General features: G+C 35.4%; 1 protein-coding gene across 6 annotated transcripts in view; it reads left to right on the top strand.

The window, feature by feature from the left end:
* epha8 (eph receptor A8) overlaps nt 1-17,114 on the top strand; it is a 184,595-nt gene extending 167,481 nt beyond the window's left edge. For 2 of the 6 annotated variants that reach the window (XM_058790807.1, XM_058790808.1), the window contains 12 exons: nt 1,470-1,594; nt 2,385-2,547; nt 5,533-5,650; nt 6,885-6,952; nt 7,136-7,261; nt 7,571-7,756; nt 8,957-9,018; nt 9,150-9,359; nt 9,472-9,621; nt 10,533-10,723; nt 11,256-11,411; nt 15,452-17,114. In XM_058790807.1, the coding sequence (XP_058646790.1) occupies nt 1,470-1,594; nt 2,385-2,547; nt 5,533-5,650; nt 6,885-6,952; nt 7,136-7,261; nt 7,571-7,756; nt 8,957-9,018; nt 9,150-9,359; nt 9,472-9,621; nt 10,533-10,723; nt 11,256-11,411; nt 15,452-15,566 (1,670 nt within the window). In that variant the 3' untranslated portion in view covers nt 15,567-17,114. Of the gene's footprint in view, nt 1-1,469; nt 1,595-2,384; nt 2,548-5,532; nt 6,953-7,135; nt 7,262-7,570; nt 7,757-8,956; nt 9,019-9,149; nt 9,360-9,471; nt 9,622-10,532; nt 10,724-11,255; nt 11,412-15,451 lie in introns of those variants that run through there. The other 4 variants (XM_058790811.1, XM_058790809.1, XM_058790810.1 and 1 more) reach the window with 4 other exon arrangements.
* Nucleotides 17,115-18,609: the final 1,495 nt, after the last annotated feature.

The raw sequence follows: 18,609 nt of genomic DNA, 5'->3' as shown, positions 1-18,609 counted from the left end.
AATAACCAGGTTGTCTACCAGTTTTAAACAGTTTAGTTTAGGTACCAGTTTAGACATCAGCCCTAACAACATTAAACCTAAAGTAGTTTGAACCAGCTAATAAGCATAAATCACTAGTTTTGAAACCATCTAAAAACAGCTACAAACCATCTAAAGCTGGTATGAATAAACAGTTTTGAACTGCTTAATCAAGGTTGTCTAGTCTAGCTTACTACCCTGTTGGAACCCCGCCCCCGCATATGCTAGTTGGGTATGTTTTGAAGCATGGTAGCTGGTTTGAGCTGGTTTAAGATTTAGCAATTAGTTCCTGCTCAGGACCAGCTCATATCCAGCTTAAATCAGCTCAACTCAGCTGCCATTCTTCAAAACAAACCTAACCAGCATATGCTGTTTTGTTTTTTGTTTTTTTTCCACCTAACCACCTAAACAAGTTTGAATCACCTAATGGCTATAAATAGCAAGTTTTAAACAGTTTAGTTTAGGTACCAGTTTAGTCATCAGCCCTAATCAGGTTGACCTCTGCTCCATCAGCAAGCTAGTCTAGCTGCTCATCCTCCTAAACTAGTCTGAATCAGATAAGAAGCATAAATAACTAGTTTTGAAACCATCTAAAACAGTTAGAAAATCATCTAAAGCTGGGATGAATAACCAGTTTTGAACAGCTTAGTCAAGGTTGTCTACCAGTCCTAACAAGAATGATTTATGGCCCGTCTGCAAGCTGGTCTAGCTGATTAACCACCTAAACTAGTTTGAACCACCTAATGACTATAAATAGCCAATTTTAAACAGCTTAGTTTAGGTACCAGTTTAGGCACCAGCCCTAACAAGGTTAACCTCTGGCCATCAGCCTATCTAATCATCTGTAGGTATTCCGCTAACCCTAAACACATTAATCTCGACTCCACCAGCTAGTCTAGCTGATCGACAACCTAAACTAGCTTGAACCAACTAATAAATAAGTAACTACTTTCGAAACCATCTAAAGCTGGTATGAAAAACAGTTTTGAACAGCTTAGTCAAGGTTGTCTACCAGTCCTAAACAGGATGACCTACAGTATGTTCCATCAGCAAGCTAGTCTTGCCGATTAACCACCTAAACTAGTTTGAATCACATGACTATAAATAGCCAGTTTTAAACAGTTTAGTTTAGTTACCAGTTTAGGCACCAGACCTAACCAGGTTGACCTCTGGCCATCAGCAAACTAGTCTAGTTGATCATCTAAAGGTAACCTGCTAATCCTAAACATTAATCTTGATTCCACCAGCAGGTACACTTACTAATCAACCAGCTAATAAAGATAAATAACCAGTTCTGATCAGCTAGAAGCTAGTAGTATGTATTTTCCAGCAAGAATAGTACAGTACATTTTATTGTTCCTCATATAACATCAATAATAATAAATATTATTTTTGTTGTAGAATGAATCTGTTGTTTTACTAAAGGGCCCTTCATGTCTTTGTTTTCACAGCTCCGTCTCAAGTGATGGCCATCCGACAAGAAAACGCCAGTCAGAACAGCGTCATTCTTTTCTGGCACGAACCAGCACAGCCCAATGGAGTCATATTAGAATATGACATTAAATATTATGAAAAGGTAATTTCTTTATCCTAGTGATTACACTCCATGTCCCAAAAGAGGGATATTTATTCATTAACTGAGATGGTCTCATCACCGAATGGCTTAACTGCTTAATGAAGGGTCACATTTTGAAGACTAGCCTGGAGTCAAATATCTCAGTTTAACCACTTGGTTTATTGGCAGCTCAGGCTAATTGAAAGGAAATTACCAACCAATAGTGCTCTCAGACTGATTTGGCGAGATTATTTAAAGTGACATTGAAGGCAAACACAGTGAGCCCTGCCAAACACTGGAGGGAAGTTAATTGTCGCGTGAGCTGGGAGCTTTGCTGCCTAATGGCACAAAAGAGATCTCAGCTGTGACAGAGAATTAGTATACAGTGCCTAGTCAACAATGCCACTATGTAAATATGATTTATGTGCATTCCCTGTTTGCCAAGCCGCTGCCCGTGTGCTGATTCCTGGGGAATGGTGCTTAACAAAGACCACGCAGTGGTTTTTGATGGATATACGGTGCTGGCCGTCTCCTCAGGGGACAGAGGAGCATCAAAGGCTTTTTAACAAAGCGAAATGCTTCGGAAGGGACAGAGTTCACGGACGCAGTGGGGTGAAGCGGGGAATGCTAACAGATTAGTGAGCGCTCCAGTTTAATCGGTCCAATCCTCCAGCCTGGGTCTCAAAACAATGATTTTGTCAGGTCCTGGTGTGAATTGTCCATTATTGTCTATATTTATGGATTCAATGACCTTAAATAGAATCTTTATTTGAACATAACCACTCATAGACTTATTGGCCCGTTTTCACAGGACAACGAGCAGCAAAGTTATGCTACGCTGAAGTCAAAGAACACCAGCGCTAAAGTGTCAGGTCTGAAGCCCGGCACGAGCTACATCTTTCAGATTCGGGCCAGAACCTCGGCTGGCTGTGGGCGATTCAGCCAGTCAGTGGAGATACAGACCGGCAAAGCAAGTGAGTGTTAAATTATTACTAGTGCTACGGACATGAATAATACTTAAATCATGTGGATTGTTGAGGAGAGACGTGCCATTATTTTTCAAAAATGACTGGACAATTGGATTTTCACCAGAGAAGAAAACAAAAGAACAAAATTTTTTAATGTTTTTTGTTCTTTTATATATTTATATGTGTATATATACAGTGGGGCAAAAAAGTATTTAGTCAGCCACCAATTGTGCAAGTTCTCCCACTTAAAAAGATGAGAGAGGCCTGTAATTTTCATCATAGGTATACCGCAACTATGAGAGACAAAATGAGAAAAAATATCCAGAAAATCACATTGTAGGATTTTTAAAGAATTAATTGGTAAATTCCTGGGTAAAATAAGTATTTGGTCACCTACAAACAAGCAAGATTTCTGGCTCTCACAGACCTGTAACTTCTTCTTTAAGAGGCTCCTCAGTCCTCCACTCGTTACCTGTATTAATGGCATCTGTTTGAACTTGTTATCAGTATAAAAGACACCTGTCCACAACCTCAAACAGTCCAACTCCAAACTCCACCATGGCCAAGACCAAAGAGCTGTCAAAGGACACCAGAAACAAAATTGTAGACCTGCACCAGGCTGGGAAGACTGAATCTGCAATAGGTAAGCAGCTTGGTGTGAAGAAATCAACTGTGGGAGCAATTATTAGAAAATGGAAGACATACAAGACCACTGATAATCTCCTCGATCTGGGGCTCCACGCAAGATCTCACCCCGTGGGGTCAAAATGATCACAAGAACTGTGAGCAAAAATCCCAGAACCACACGGGGGGACCTAGTGAATGACCTGCAGAGAGCTGGGACCAAAGTAACAAAGGCCTCAAATCCTGCAGTGCCAGGCGTGTCCCCTGCTTAAGCCAGTACATGTCCGGCCCGTCTGAAGTTTGCTAGAGAGCATTTGGATGATCCAGAAGAGGATTGGGAGAATGTCATATGGTCAGATGAAACCAAAATAGAACTTTTGGTAAAAACTCAACTTGTCGTGTTTGGAGGAGAAAGAATGCTGAGTTGCATCCAAAGAACACCATACCTACTGTGAAGCATGGGGTGGAAACATCATGCTTTGGGGCTGTTTTTCTGCAAAGGGACCAGGACGACTGATCCGTAAACGAAAGAATGAATGGGGCCATGTATCGTGAGATTTTGAGTGAAAACCTCCTTCCATCAGCAAGGGCATTGAAGATGAAACATGGCTGGGTCTTTCAGCATGACAATGATCCCAAACACACCGCCTGGCAACGAAGGAGTGGCTTCGTAGAAGCATTTCAAGGTCCTGGAGTGGCCTAGCCAGTCTCCAGATCTCAACCCCATCGAAAATCTTTGGAGTCCGTGTTGCCCAGCGACAGCCCCAAAACATTACTGCTCTAGAGGAGATCTGCATGGAGGAATGGACCAAAATACCAGCAACAGTGTGTGAAAACCTTGTGAAGACTTACAGAAAACGTTTGACCTCTGTCATTGCCAACAAAGGGTATATAACAAAGTATTGAGATGAAATTTTGTTATTGACCAAATACTTATTTTCCACCATAATTTGCAAATAAATTCTTTAAAAATCCTACAATGTGATTTTCTGGATTTGTTTTTCTCATTTTGTCTCTCATAGTTGAGGTATACCTATGATGAAGATTACAGGCCTCTCTCATCTTTTTAAGTGGGAGAACTTGCACAATTGGTGGCTGACTAAATACTTTTTTGCCCCATTGTGTATATATATATATATATATATATATATATATATATATATATATATATATATATGAATCTATCTGAATATATAATTTGAAAAGTTATTATTTATTAACTTAATTATTATGTTTAATATTTTTATGCATAAACCTGACACATGAAAACTTGAAATATTGAGTAAGAAATAGTAAGTTATAATACAATTTGAGTGAAATTCTGCTGAAATAAACAGGAAATAAAATGAAATATACAGTAGTTGTAATCTTTATTTGTTTTTGTACATATTTATATTTGTTTACAAATTTAAATTTAATATATTTTAATGTTTTAATCTTCAAGAATCGTCTAAAAACACATCTCTTCCATCTTTATTTGACCCTCTAACTCTAGTTTTTTTCTATTCTAATTCTATTCCTGAAAAAAAACTTGCCCCTTTTAGACTTGCACTCTAAACTAACTAACACTTGCTTCTCTAATCTTTTTGTATTCTATCTATTTGTTTTCTTTTTATTTATTATACATATAACAAAAGCAATAAAGGCCTCTAACACTAGCTTGCTCTATTCGTTTTCTATTTTATCTGTTTTCTTTTTATTTATTATACAATAATAAAATAAAAACCTTGCTATGTGTACTGCGTTAAGCTAACTGAGACTTGTTATAGCACTTGCATATCGTTGCTCTTTTGTTGATTTTGATTGCTTCTGTTGTCCTCAAGTCACTTTGGATAAAAGCTTCTGCTAAATATAAAAGTAAATTTATTTACATATAAATTATGTTTTTAAATTATATTTTAATTTGATATTTGTAATCTTTAAAAATATTAATTTTATATAAATTATAAAATAAATATATATAATTATTATTATTTTTTTTTTTTTTTTTACGTTTTTAATATATTTTGGAAGAATGAGCTTTAATATAATGTCAGAATTTTATTTTAAATTTTATTATATGGTATATTTGTGTTAGGAACATCCTAGTATCTCTCATTAATCTCAAAGTGTCTCAAATCTGTTTTAGATGTGTTTATATATGGCATCTCTATGGCACTAAAAATGATCTGAAAAATAAAAATACATTATACCTTCAGTTTGCATATTCGTGATGCACCTTACTCTGATGCTTTCACATGTTGTCTTCGTTGTACACAAACATGCCATTTCTGGCCGAAAGTCTCCTGCAGTGAGAAAACTGGTGATGATTCAGAGTGTTTAATGACGCGTTTGTGTTGATATTTGGGTTCTGTTTTTCTTCACCAGCTCCCCTGCGAAATACCAACATGACGATTATCTGGATCTGCATGGCTTCGGTAACGGGACTGGTGACATTTCTGGCCGTTGTCATCTGCAGAAAACGGCAAGAGGAGTACTTTGAATTGTCTGCATTCATTTTCCCTGTTTTATTCTATTACATAAGGGATAAATACTTTCTGCTATCATTTACTCACTCTCACGTCTTCCAAACCTGTATGACTTTCCGTCTTTATTTGTTTCTGTGACTGAATCACTGACTGAATGAGCTGAATTGTTGAATTATTCTGAACTGAAGCAAATGATTCATTTAAAAAAATGATTTGACTCAAAGGAATGATTCATTCACAATAAAACATCTCTACTTCTCTCGTAAATGTGCCAAGAAGAGTAGGGTGGATGTTTAGATTTTGTTGAAATATTTTCTGTTTTGCTGTTTCTGAACTCATACAGGTTTAGAACGATATGAGTGTGAATACAATTATCATTTTTGGGTGAATCATTCATTTAAGAGAATATTCTTGCCAGCTTCCTCTTGAAATAATCCCACTCAAACACCTCTATGATTCACTCTGTAATTATCTATGAAAGAGGGGCTATATTTAGGTACATGTACACCCTGAAACGCATATCTCACAATGGAAAATTGATTTAATTGATTTTGGACTAATAACACTGCAAAAAATAATCTTAAGTCATATATAGCACAGAAATAAAAACCCCATTCATTTTCTCCATATAAAAAGAAAGAGCTGCAAAATATCATGAAACTCCTGAAGCATTGTGAATGATCCAAAGTAATGTTTGCGTAAGTTTGAATTTTTCTAATGTATTTCATACTTGCAATCTTATGCTCAATAGTTTTGTTTTATACCATTGTTTCTGATTTAATCATTTCTTTCATCAATTCAAATGCTTTTTTGGTTCGAAACAAATGTTCAGTGGTTAATCTCAGAGCTGCTTGATTTGGATCATGACTTGAACTCTCTATTGAAGAAGTTTCTGGAATCTCAGTGGAGAAAATGAAAAGTGGGTGGTTTCTGTTGCTGTGTTGCTTTTTGATGACAGCAACTTAAAGTTTGTGTTAAATAATGAATTTGATTATACTTTATAATCACTTACTTCAATGAACAGACACTTTCTCACTTTGTTTGATATCTGTAAGGCAGTGGATTAAGACACAGAAGACGTTTGTTATCCACATGTGAAGCAAAAATGTCTTGAAGTTCTTTAATTAAGCATTGAGTTAATTAAGTTTTACATGCTTTATTATTAACATGTGGGTTGTATATCACAAGGCCCATTAAAAAAAAAAAAAAAAAACACAATATTGCTGTCTCTTCTTCTGGTTTGCGTTACAGACGTTGTGGGTACAGCAAAGCTTTCCAGGACTCAGACGAGGAGAAGATGCACTACCAAAATGGCCATGGTACGAGAGACACTCTTTTCCCCAATGATTTCTCTTTTAATGAATTTTAGGCAGGAAACTATTGCTTTTTTGGTCCAATATCTTGCTGTAGCTGTTGTCTGGGCCCTACAGAGATTGTGGCTGTGACTGAAAATTGCTTTCATGCTGCAATATGTGACCAAATGCTAATTCTGTTTATTCTAGTATCATTTCCAGAAGCCAGATTTTATATTGATCCCCACACATATGAGGACCCCTGCCAGGCTGTCCACGAATTTGCCAGAGAAATTGAAGCGTCCAGGATCAAAATAGAGAAAATCATCGGTTCAGGTACAGCTGTCCTCGTTGATTGCGTGAAATACACCTGGGCATCTGGGGAATACATGAGAAAAGCTTGGAACAAGATCAACAGAATATAAAGTTCTGCTCAGAGAATATGCAAGATGCTTATATATTATATATTTAAAAATGCTAAATATCTTGTGAGAAGCACTGTGTTTATATGTATCAGTTTAGTATTAATGTTAAAGCGGTCAGATATCATGTGAATTTCATTGTGAAGGTTGAAAGTGTTTGAATCTAAATCCAGCAGGAGTGGACACTGTCCAGTGTCTAATCTTCTTTTCTGGCACACTTCAGGGGAGTTTGGGGAAGTGTGTTATGGCCGGATGAAGCTACCGGGGAAACGTGATATCCCGGTGGCTCTGAAGACTCTTAAAGCCGGCTACACCGAGAAACAGAGGAGAGATTTTCTGGGAGAAGCCAGCATCATGGCACAGTTCGATCACCCCAACGTCATCCACCTGGAGGGAGTTGTTACCCGCAGTAAGCACTTTACAAGACTATCAGTGAAGTGTACTTATTATTGTCAAATTTTTGAAATACGTTATTTTGTGTTCAAAAATATTCCATACCATTTACGTAGCAGAATGTTTACTCTACATCTCAAACACATTATTGGATTTTGATTATATTATTGAATAAAATGTAAATAGATTTTATAAGAATAAAGGTTAACACTTTAGTATAGGGACCAATTCTCACTATTAAGTTGCTTATTAGCATGCCTATTATTAACATTGACTGTTTATTAGTGCTTATAAAGCACATATTCTATTCATATTATGACCATATTCTATATCCCTAATCCTGCTCAATACCTAAACTTAACAACTACCTTACTAACTATTAATGAGCAACAAATTAGGAGTTTATCGAGGTAAAAGTCATCATTGATGGTTTGTTAATAGCGAGAATTGGACCTTAAAATAAAGCGTGACCAAAATATATAATATAATTTTTATACTAACTCAGTTTTTATTATTGATTTATAAGTTTAATTAGTACAAAAATGAAGATAATTATTTAAAATTATTTAAAAATATTTAATATAATTATATAATATACAATTATTTAAAAATGTATAATCTACAAATAATAAAATACTTTTTATATTAATTCAATTTGTTAAAATTAGAAATCCTTTTTATTGCTTTGTATACATTTTAATATAAATTTTATAAGAATTATATACAGTATATACAAAAATGAAATATAGTTTATGAGATATTAAATGCAATAGTATATACTATTAATAGCTAATTTTTAATAATTTTGTGTGTGTTTAAAATATTAAATATTATATTTCTTCAGCATATATATATATATATATATATATATTCATTCTAAATAATTTTTTTTATATATATTTATTCTCACAAACTCAAGCCAGTTTATCTGTGTGTATTTGCTTCTTTATTTATTTTGGAAGTAGTCTACCCCTTGAAGTTGATATAGACCACTTCACCTCACACTGGGGTCCTGATCACCCTGTCAAGGTTTATTTTACAATAAAATTGGATAAATGTACATCACTACTTCACCCAGTAAATAATTCACCCACAGTTGGGTAAAAAGTTAAGAAAACCCACAGTTCTGTTTCTCTTCATTCACACTTGCATCACCTCTCCAATCTCTTGACATCTTCCTCTTGTTCTTTCCCCTGTTTTTGCATTCTCTACCAAGGCAAACCGGTAATGATCATCACAGAGTACATGGAGAACGGCTCTTTGGACTCTTTCCTGAGGGTGTGTAAACATGTTTGTGTTTGTTCTCGTATATCTCTGTAGTTTCGCATTGCCTCGCTGAACCTCCCTGAGAGCTGAAGCTAAACTTCACAGATTTCTCTCCCTCTTCTTGTTTTCTTCCCTCGAAACAGAGACATGACGGTCAGTTCACCATCATTCAGCTGGTTGGAATTCTGCGTGGCATAGCAGCTGGCATGACTTACTTGGCTGATCTGGGGTACGTCCACCGGGACTTGGCTGCCAGGAACGTTCTGGTCAACAGTAATCTGGTGTGCAAGATTTCAGACTTCGGTCTGTCACGCGTGCTTGAGGACGACCCTGACGCAGCCTACACCACCAGCGTGAGTTTGTGAATCCGGGAACATACTCTACAAAGCTTGGTGTTTTTTCAGACATGCTTTGGTTGTGTTTTCTCCCTAATCTTTGTGGTCTTCTGTCTTCATTGAATTTTAGGGAGGGAAGATCCCGATTCGCTGGACGGCGCCGGAGGCCATCGCCTATCGGAAGTTCTCCTCCTCCAGTGACGTATGGAGTTATGGAGTGGTGATGTGGGAAGTGATGTCTTATGGAGAACGGCCATATTGGAACTTGACCAACAGAGATGTGGGTCTAAACTACACTATTGGCTACATATATGTTCAGAGTTATTATAGTTAAAAAAAATGTATCTAAAGCCATGGGGGGATTAGTTATATGAAACAAAATAAACATAAACAACTTACACTTTTAAACTTAAACGTACATATGTATAGTATAAACGTACACTTTCAAATTTTAGACGTTAAAAAAAAGCTAAAAATTATAAAAAATTTAGAAAAAGAATAAACCTTTAAAATTTTAATGAAACTTTAAAAAAGAACTAATTCAAAATAATAAAAGTAGCAAGTCAATTTATCTTACATTTTTAGAATTGCTGATATTTTTTGATGTTTCAGCTATAATTCTAAAATTTCGTAAAATTTATTATTATTATTAAAAAATAAGAATGAATTCAAAATATTAATAAAAACTATAATAGAATCTCAAAGATACTAAAATAACACTTGATAAACTACAAAAAAACCTTAATGAGTATTTTTGATATTATCCTAGTAAAGTAAAGTAGCAAAGTGTAGTAGTACATTTATCTTAGATTTTAGAATTTTTGTTGAAATATTCTAAAAATGTATATAAAATTATTATTATTAATAATAATAATAATATATATATATTTATATAATTTATTTTTTTATTTTATTAAATGTGCATAATGCAATCATGTGATAACAATGTAATGTACTGATCTGTTAATTATTTATCATTGCACAATGCAGAATGCTGCTTTTTTTAAAATAGTAGGTAGGCAGTATTTAGTGTAGGACTTGACAGTATGCAGCAAGCAGTTTGTATAATAGTAATATTCCATTCCAAACATAGCGAAACATCAGCCATAGTGGAATCATTTTGGCAAGACAAACAGACAAATCAGTGCAATTCCCCAACTTTTAATCCAGTTTGATTGTTTTTTTCTGCAGGTGATCAAGTCCGTAGAGGAGGGCTACCGGCTCCCAGCCCCCATGGGCTGCCCCGGTGCCCTCCACACCCTAATGCTAGACTGCTGGCAGAAAGACCGCAACGAAAGGCCCAGATTCTGCCAGATCGTCACTGTCCTGGACAAGCTGATCCGGAACCCCGAGAACCTCAAGTCAATGGACACATTGTGCAGGTGAGCAGCCAGCAATCGATACGCCGCCTTCGGGGGGATTTAGCCAACAAATGCACTTTGTCTGCGTCAGATACGATCCGTTTTAAAAGTCTCGCAAAGTTGACGAGAAAGTTTCATCCGAGTGGCTGGGAATACAGCGGGCCGCTTTAAAACGCAAGTGTACATTTTCCAATAAGCTCATCTCAAATAGATGTGTTCGCTGTTAAATAAAAGACCTCTGCGCTATATTGACATTGATCTGCCGAGAACCGAAAAAGAACGCTTCTGCTTTCACAATTGGACTTGTATAAATTGCTCAGCTCGGAGCGCATGTCCTGTCAAGTTGCCGGTGCATATCCAGATGCGTTGATGGGAAGAAATAGGGATTTCATCCCTGTATTAATCTACCCAAACCGGCCAAATCTACAGCTCCCCCCCACCCACCTCCCACCTTCTCTATCATTTTAACTCGTATTGATTTTCTGCCCACGCTCACAGCATTTCAAAGGTACATCTCGTACACGCCTCCTCACTGCCCCTGCTCTCATTTCAGACTAAACAGTCCTTTGATGAACAGAAGTATTCCTGATTTCAGCAGCTGCAGATCTGTGGACGAGTGGTTGGACACCATTAAGATGGGCCGTTATAAGGACCACTTTGCCGCAGGAGGGTATCTGACTCTAGGACATGTGATGAGCATAAAACAACAGTGAGTTGATTGAGTTCTTACGCTGTAACACTATGGAGCACTCCAGATTGCTAATGCAGAAATGAAGCCTTTGAGATGCATCATCGCAGGGTTCCAGCTGGCTACGTGGATTTTAGCGCCGAGGTAGATGGAGGACAGATTGGAGGTGGCTTTAAGCCTTTGATTGATCGTTACATCCTCAAGTCAAATGATCAGTGAGCACTAGATGCAGTGTGTCCATTGTCTATCCAATGCAGCCTTCAATGGATAGTTTAAACAGATGATTTCTTGTTCTCAAACCTCTGCTCTCGATTTGATTCGTTGCAGATGTAAAAATGTACTATATATTCTATGGAGTCCTACTTTTTCACAATATTCCAAGTCCTCTAAAGCCATTGAAAGCTTTATGTGAGGAAAAAAGCTTGATAATTCATAGTGTTGTTACTGTTATCTAATACTAAATTAAAATAGAATATTATAAAATATTAGATGAAAACTTTAACCTAACGAAAAATGAAAATAAAAAACTTAAATGAAATATAAAAACGTTGCCTTGGCAACTAATTGAAAATAGAATTAGAAATAAAGTTGAAATATTGAAAAAATTAAGGCTACAACTGAAATAAAAAAAATTAGTAAAGACAAACTAAAAATAAAATGAAAACTGAAAATAAAGATAAAAGCTAATTCAAAATGTTAATACAATATCAATAATTTATTAATTACTACAATAGTATTCAAATAACACTGATTAGTAATTAATTGAAAGCAGTTCTGTGGTCTTTTATTTTCTCCACATTTCCTTAACTATGCAATGTGTCTTTGCTATCCCCGGTGGTCAATTTTGAACCAAATGCCCTGTTTTGCTCAACAAAATGCAGCTAGCTTTCTGGAAATCATGTTGTTAGAGTTTCTTTATTAGATGTGGTCATAAAATCAGCCATAATGTCTTCAGCGTTTATGTTGTGTATAAAACACATTCTTCCTTGACCAGCTGCAACTGTGCTGTTTGCAAATCATTTGTTTGTTTCAAAGGTTTTTAATGAATCTTTTAACATAAAAAGTTTATAATTAGAGCTGCACTGTTAATTGCAAAATTAATCATGTTTATGGTTACAATGGCCATGATTAACTAATCTTGAAAAGGGTCAATTACAGCAATAGAAAGGTTTGTGTAGCATTTAACGGATCGTTCTAGTAACTATGGAAGATTGTTTCTGCCATGGAATACATTTAAAAATAAAAAAGTAAAATTGTAATTGCGACTTTTTATTTCACAGTTCAGACTTTTTTTCTTGCATTTCCGAGTTTATAAAATCAGAATTGCAATATATAAACTTACAATTGTGAGTAAAATAATTTTGAGACAAAAATGTGCAAATACTATTTTAACTGAAAAAAAAAAGCAGAAGTAGACTCAGAATTGATAGAATAAAGTCAGAATGATGTGTTTATATCTTTTATATAATTTTATATAATTTATTTATTTATTTCTCTCAGAATTGTTAGTCTATATCTATAATTCATTTCTTGCAAATTCTGACTTTTTCTTGCTTTCAGAATTGGAGGGAAATACGTCAGAATTGTTACATAAAAAGTAGCAAATACCTCTTTTAATTTTTTCATTCTGTGGCAAAAAAAAATCCAATTAAGGCTCTTTCAAATTCAAATTAGACTCTAAAATTTTTAATATCTTTTTTTTTTTTCTCTCTCAGAATTGCGAATTTATATATCCAGATAATATCTAAAATTCTGACTTTTTTCTTGCAATTCTTACTTTAAAAATTGGAGGGGGAAAAAGTTAGAATTTTGTGATAAAAAGTAAATAGCTTTTTAAAATGTTTTTAATTATATGTATATACAGTGGGGCAAAAAAGTATTTAGTCAGCCACCAATTGTGCAAGTTCTCCGACTTAAAAAGATGAGAGAGGCCTGTAATTTTCATCATAGGTATACCTCAACTATGAGAGACAAAATGAGAAAAAAACATTTTTTTTATTTTTAAAGAATTTATTTGCAAATTATGGTGGAAAATAAGTATTTGGTCAATAACAAAATTTCATCTCAATACTTTGTTATATACCCTTTGTTGGCAATGACAGAGGTCAAACGTTTTCTGTAAGTCTTCACAAGGTTTTCACACACTGTTGCTGGTATTTTGGCCCATTCCTCCATGCAGATCTCCTCTAGAGCAGTAATGTTTTGGGGCTGTTGCTGGGCAACACGGACTTTCAACTCCCTCCAAAGATTTTCGATGGGGTTGAGATCTGGAGACTGGCTAGGCCACTCCAGGACCTTGAAATGCTTCTTACGAAGCCACTCCTTCGTTGCCCGGGCGGTGTGTTTGGGATCATTGTCATGCTGAAAGACCCAGCCATGTTTCATCTTCAATGCCCTTGCTGATGGAAGGAGGTTTTCACTCAAAATCTCACGATACATGGCCCCATTCATTCTTTCGTTTACACGGATCAGTCGTCCTGGTCCCTTTGCAGAAAAACAGCCCCAAAGCATGATGTTTCCACCCCCATGCTTCACAGTAGGTATGGTGTTCTTTGGATGCAACTCAGCATTCTTTGAGTTTTTACCAAAAAGTTTTATTTTGGTTTCATCTGATCATATGACATTCTCCCAATCCTCTTCTGGATCATCCAAATGCTCTCCAGCAAACTTCAGACGGGCCGGACATGTACTGGACAAGCAGGGGGACACATCTGGCACTGCAGGATTTGAGTCCCTGGCGGCGCAGTGTGTTACTGATGGTAGTCTTTGTTACTTTGGTCCCAGCTCTCTGCAGGTCATTCACTAGGTCCCCCGTGTGGTTCTGGGATTTTGCTCACAGTTCTTGTGATCATTTTGACCCCACGGGTGAGATCTTCGTGGAGCCCCAGATCGAGGAGATTATCAGTGGTCTTGTATGTCTTCCATTTTCTAATAATTGCTCCCACAGTTGATTTCTTCACACCAAGCTGCTTACCTATTGCAGATTCAGTCTTCCCAGCCTGGTGCAGGTCTACAATTTTGTTTCTGGTGTCCTTTGACAGCTCTTTGGTCTTAGCCATGGTGGAGTTTGGAGTTGGACTGTTTGAGGTTGTGGACAGGTGTCTTTTATACTGATAACGAGTTCAAACAGATGCCATTAATACAGGTAACGAGTGGAGGACAGAGGAGCCTCTTAAAGAAGAAGTTACAGGTCTGTGAGAGCCAGAAATCTTGCTTGTTTGTAGGTGACCAAATACTTATTTTACCCAGGAATTTACCAATTAATTCTTTAAAAATCCTACAATGTGATTTTCTGGATTTTTTTTTCTCATTTTGTCTCTCATAGTTGAGGTATACCTATGATGAAAATTACAGGCCTCTCTCATCTTTTTAAGCGGGAGAACTTGCACAATTGGTGGCTGACTAAATACTTTTTTGCCCCATTGTATATATTAGTGCTCTCAAACGATTAATTGCGATTAATCGCATCCAGAATATAAGTTTTTTGTTTATGCAATATATGTGTCTGTACTGTGTGTATTTATGATGTATACCTGTATATAAATACACACATACAGTATATATTTTGAAAATATTTACATGTATATATTTATATTTATATAATTTATATTATATATAAATATATTTAATATACAAATATAACATATATTTCTTAAATATATACATGCATGTGTGTGTATTTATATATACATGATACATATACACAGTACACACACATGTATTATGTAAACAAAAACTTTTATTTTGGATGCGATTAATCACGATTAATCGTTTGACAGCACTTATACATATATATATATATATATATATATATAATTTTTTTTTCCCGTGGCGGAAACAGGCTTCAATAAATAACAGAAATATCGGCATAAAATTTGTCTGTAGCCCACAAATAATGAGCGTGTTTTAAGTTCACTGAACACATTCCTCAGCTCGTTTTGGATGTTTACATTCATAATACATTCTATGAATCAAATATAATAATCACAATTATGAGGGAAACAAACCATAATCTCCAAAACCAGCATCTAATCACATGTCTTTGTCCACTTCCTTCTCAGCGACATCCAGAGGTTGGGAGTCACATTAATGGGCCATCAGAAGAAGATCATGACCAGCGTTCAGATGATGAGAGCCCAGGTACTGAACCAGAGCGTGCCGTCGGTGCACATATAATCACGGACCTCATCAGAACACAAGTACATATTGATCTGATACGTGTTTGGGTCTTGTGTATGTACTTCAAACGACTGTCCCTTCCTAAACGAAACCTGACATGGACTATTGTTACTGGGATGAGGATGGAGTTTTTCTTCTTCGGCGGGACTTTCTGCAATTATCCCTTTTCTCTTTTACTTTCTTTTGTAAATGTTTGGACTGCCTTAAATGCCACATTATTTAAATATTGTTGTACATGGATAAAGAGTTTATGAATAATAGAGTCATGAATATGTAAAGAGTGGACCTAGTCATGAATATTAAAAAGATGGAAATGAATATGCATAGTGTACAAGTTTCGTCACACCTACCGCAGCAGCACAACGGCATGGATGAAACTTCACGAGTGCCTCAAGTGCTGAGACATGACGCTGAATAAAAGACAAAATTGAAGACAAAACAATGAGACGCCACAGGAGAATGCGTGTTAAGCTACAAGCATATAATCTACGACAAACCGAGACCCTCAAGAGGAAACATTTGGGCTCCTGACAAAAGCTGCAGAGCGCACAAGAATACGGACAAACGCTGAATTAGTCTCTGTTTTGTCTCTGTGGTCATAAAAAGGGAAAAAGGCAATTATGTATGTCATGTGTTTGATTAAACACTCTGAAACTCAACCTGCTGTTATTTATTGCGTGCAGAGCGGCGCCGGATCCCTCTGGAAATGGGAGGAATAAAATATGTGTAAATGTTGGTCTGCGGAAAACAGAAACACTTTTAACTTTTCCTTACTCCTGAAATCGGTCTGAAATGGAATCTGTGCCGCTTGATTCAGAGTTCAGACCAGTTTTAAAATATTTATTGGTACCCTAAGAAAATCATTATTCTCAGCGTTTGGGCTGTTTTACATCAAATAAAGCATTGGTTTTGCTAAAACGAACACATTAAAGATACAGTAATGAACTTGTGTCGTGCTAAAAGGCGTAATGCACATAATTGTGTGGATGTTGAAATAGTGGGACTGACTAATTTAAAGTCAACATGAAATCAAAACTGACCCTGTTTACTTTGCATGATGTTACTGGTCTTATTACGAACAATTCATCGGTGCATGTTTTTTCCAAAAATATTTGTTTTTGTAATTTTCCTCAAATATTCTCTGCCTCTTTCACCAGCTGAAAGGACGTTCTCCACCAATAGCTTTTCATGATTCTATGGAAGCTTGTTTCCACCATAGAAAAATGAATGAATAAATAAAATCAAGGAATTTGCGAATTCCAAGAATTAAACTTTGTGAAATAAAAGTGTGAGAGATAAAGTCACAATTCTCAATCAATTTATTTTTTTTTTTATCCTGTGGGAGAAAAGATCCCATTCCCATGTTGATTTTCCTTTTCAGAGAAGTAAAATGGGTTGTGAATGCCATTTCATGTTGACTTTACAAAAACACTGGACCTCATTTAATTTTTGAAAACAGGGTATTGTCTGTATGTTAATCTTTATTTATTAAATTATGATTATTCAGTTTTAATTATTAAATTACATAATTGTGCATTTGTTTGTAAGGCAAAGATTAATGGAGTTAGTTTCCAATGAATCATTTATGTAAATATTAATAAAATAAAGTTTTTTTTTCGATCTCTCTCTCTCTGTGTGTTTCTTTGAAAAAGAGCAATATCTATCTGCAACCTGGAGTGCAAATAAAAACAAAACACTGCTATATTGTAATAAATGTAACCAATCAGAGATGACATTTAAATGTGGCACGTCATCATTATCGATATCATCATCATTTTTAAAATCCTCCCATTCAAAATAATCCACGTCATCACAACAATCAGCACAATGTGAGTGAATTGGAGTCATACAGTGTTTTACCTCAAATCAATTTTTTTCAGTGTTTTAATAATTTTCTCCATTGTGACGTATTTTTTTTTAATCAAATTAATGTATTTTTCTATTATTATTATTATTATTTATTGTAATGAAAAAAAATCTAATCAGTAAAAAACACTGTGCACACAATGTTCTAAATTCGTAAATATGAATTATCAATTAAAATAATTATGCATTGCAAAAATTTAATTTTTTTAAGTATGCATCTTTTTTTTTTTTTCTGTTGATCATGTGGCACATTTTGACACTTCTTGACAGTTTTTGTAGCATTCACCCACAGGTATTTGGTGGAACATTATCATGCATTATCAAGTGTATGTGCATATTCTGTCCCATCTCTCCGGTATGAACTGCAAGCCGACAGCACTTCAGTGACAGCAGAGCAATTGCTTTTAACGTCCACTGGGCTTTAGCGCTTTCCTCTGAGAGGTTTCTTCATTACTTTAACATAAAACTGTGAATTTAATGTCTTAAAAATGAATCATGACTACATTGCATATATCAAGACACTGTCAGCTTGCATTGTCACATTATGAAAGTTGTCATCTACGTGGAGACCAAATATTAGCAACTGTTTTATCTGTGTTTGCCTTTGCCAAGAGTATAACTTGCCCATTTGGATGGTTCTCTGCACGCTGAAACCATTCATGCACAAATGTCACCTTGAAGCGGATTATACCCAGAATTCATTTCAGGTGAATGATCACATTTACAGAACCTGTACATGCACAACAAACGTCATTACACTGCAAAACCAGACAGAGAATTTAGGTTCAAAAAAAAAAAAAGTCACTTCACTGCATAAAATATAATTTTGTGCCATTTTTTTTTTTTTTTGTGCCAGTTTTTGCAGGTTTTATGACATTACATTTCAGACTTTTTAAGACCAAGTTGTCTTTATAAAGAGAATATGAGGAATAAATTGAATGGTATGCCAATATGGTTTTAAATATAAATATACTAATATTATAAATATTAGCAACACTTCAGAGTTTGAAAATAACATTTTCAACTCTCCATTACTTTTTAACTCCATTTTAACTAATAAAAAAATGAATAAATATTAAAATAAAATAAAATACTATTTCCCAGTGCAAATATCTCAAGATCCTTAAATCAAGATACATTTACCCAAGTAAAATTACATAAAATACAAAGCCTT

This window comes from Onychostoma macrolepis, chromosome 11, assembly GCF_012432095.1.
Source record: "Onychostoma macrolepis isolate SWU-2019 chromosome 11, ASM1243209v1, whole genome shotgun sequence".
Classification (NCBI taxonomy): domain Eukaryota; kingdom Metazoa; phylum Chordata; class Actinopteri; order Cypriniformes; family Cyprinidae; genus Onychostoma; species Onychostoma macrolepis.
Note: the sequence above shows the minus strand (reverse complement) of the source record. Positions and strands in the feature narration are given on the sequence as shown.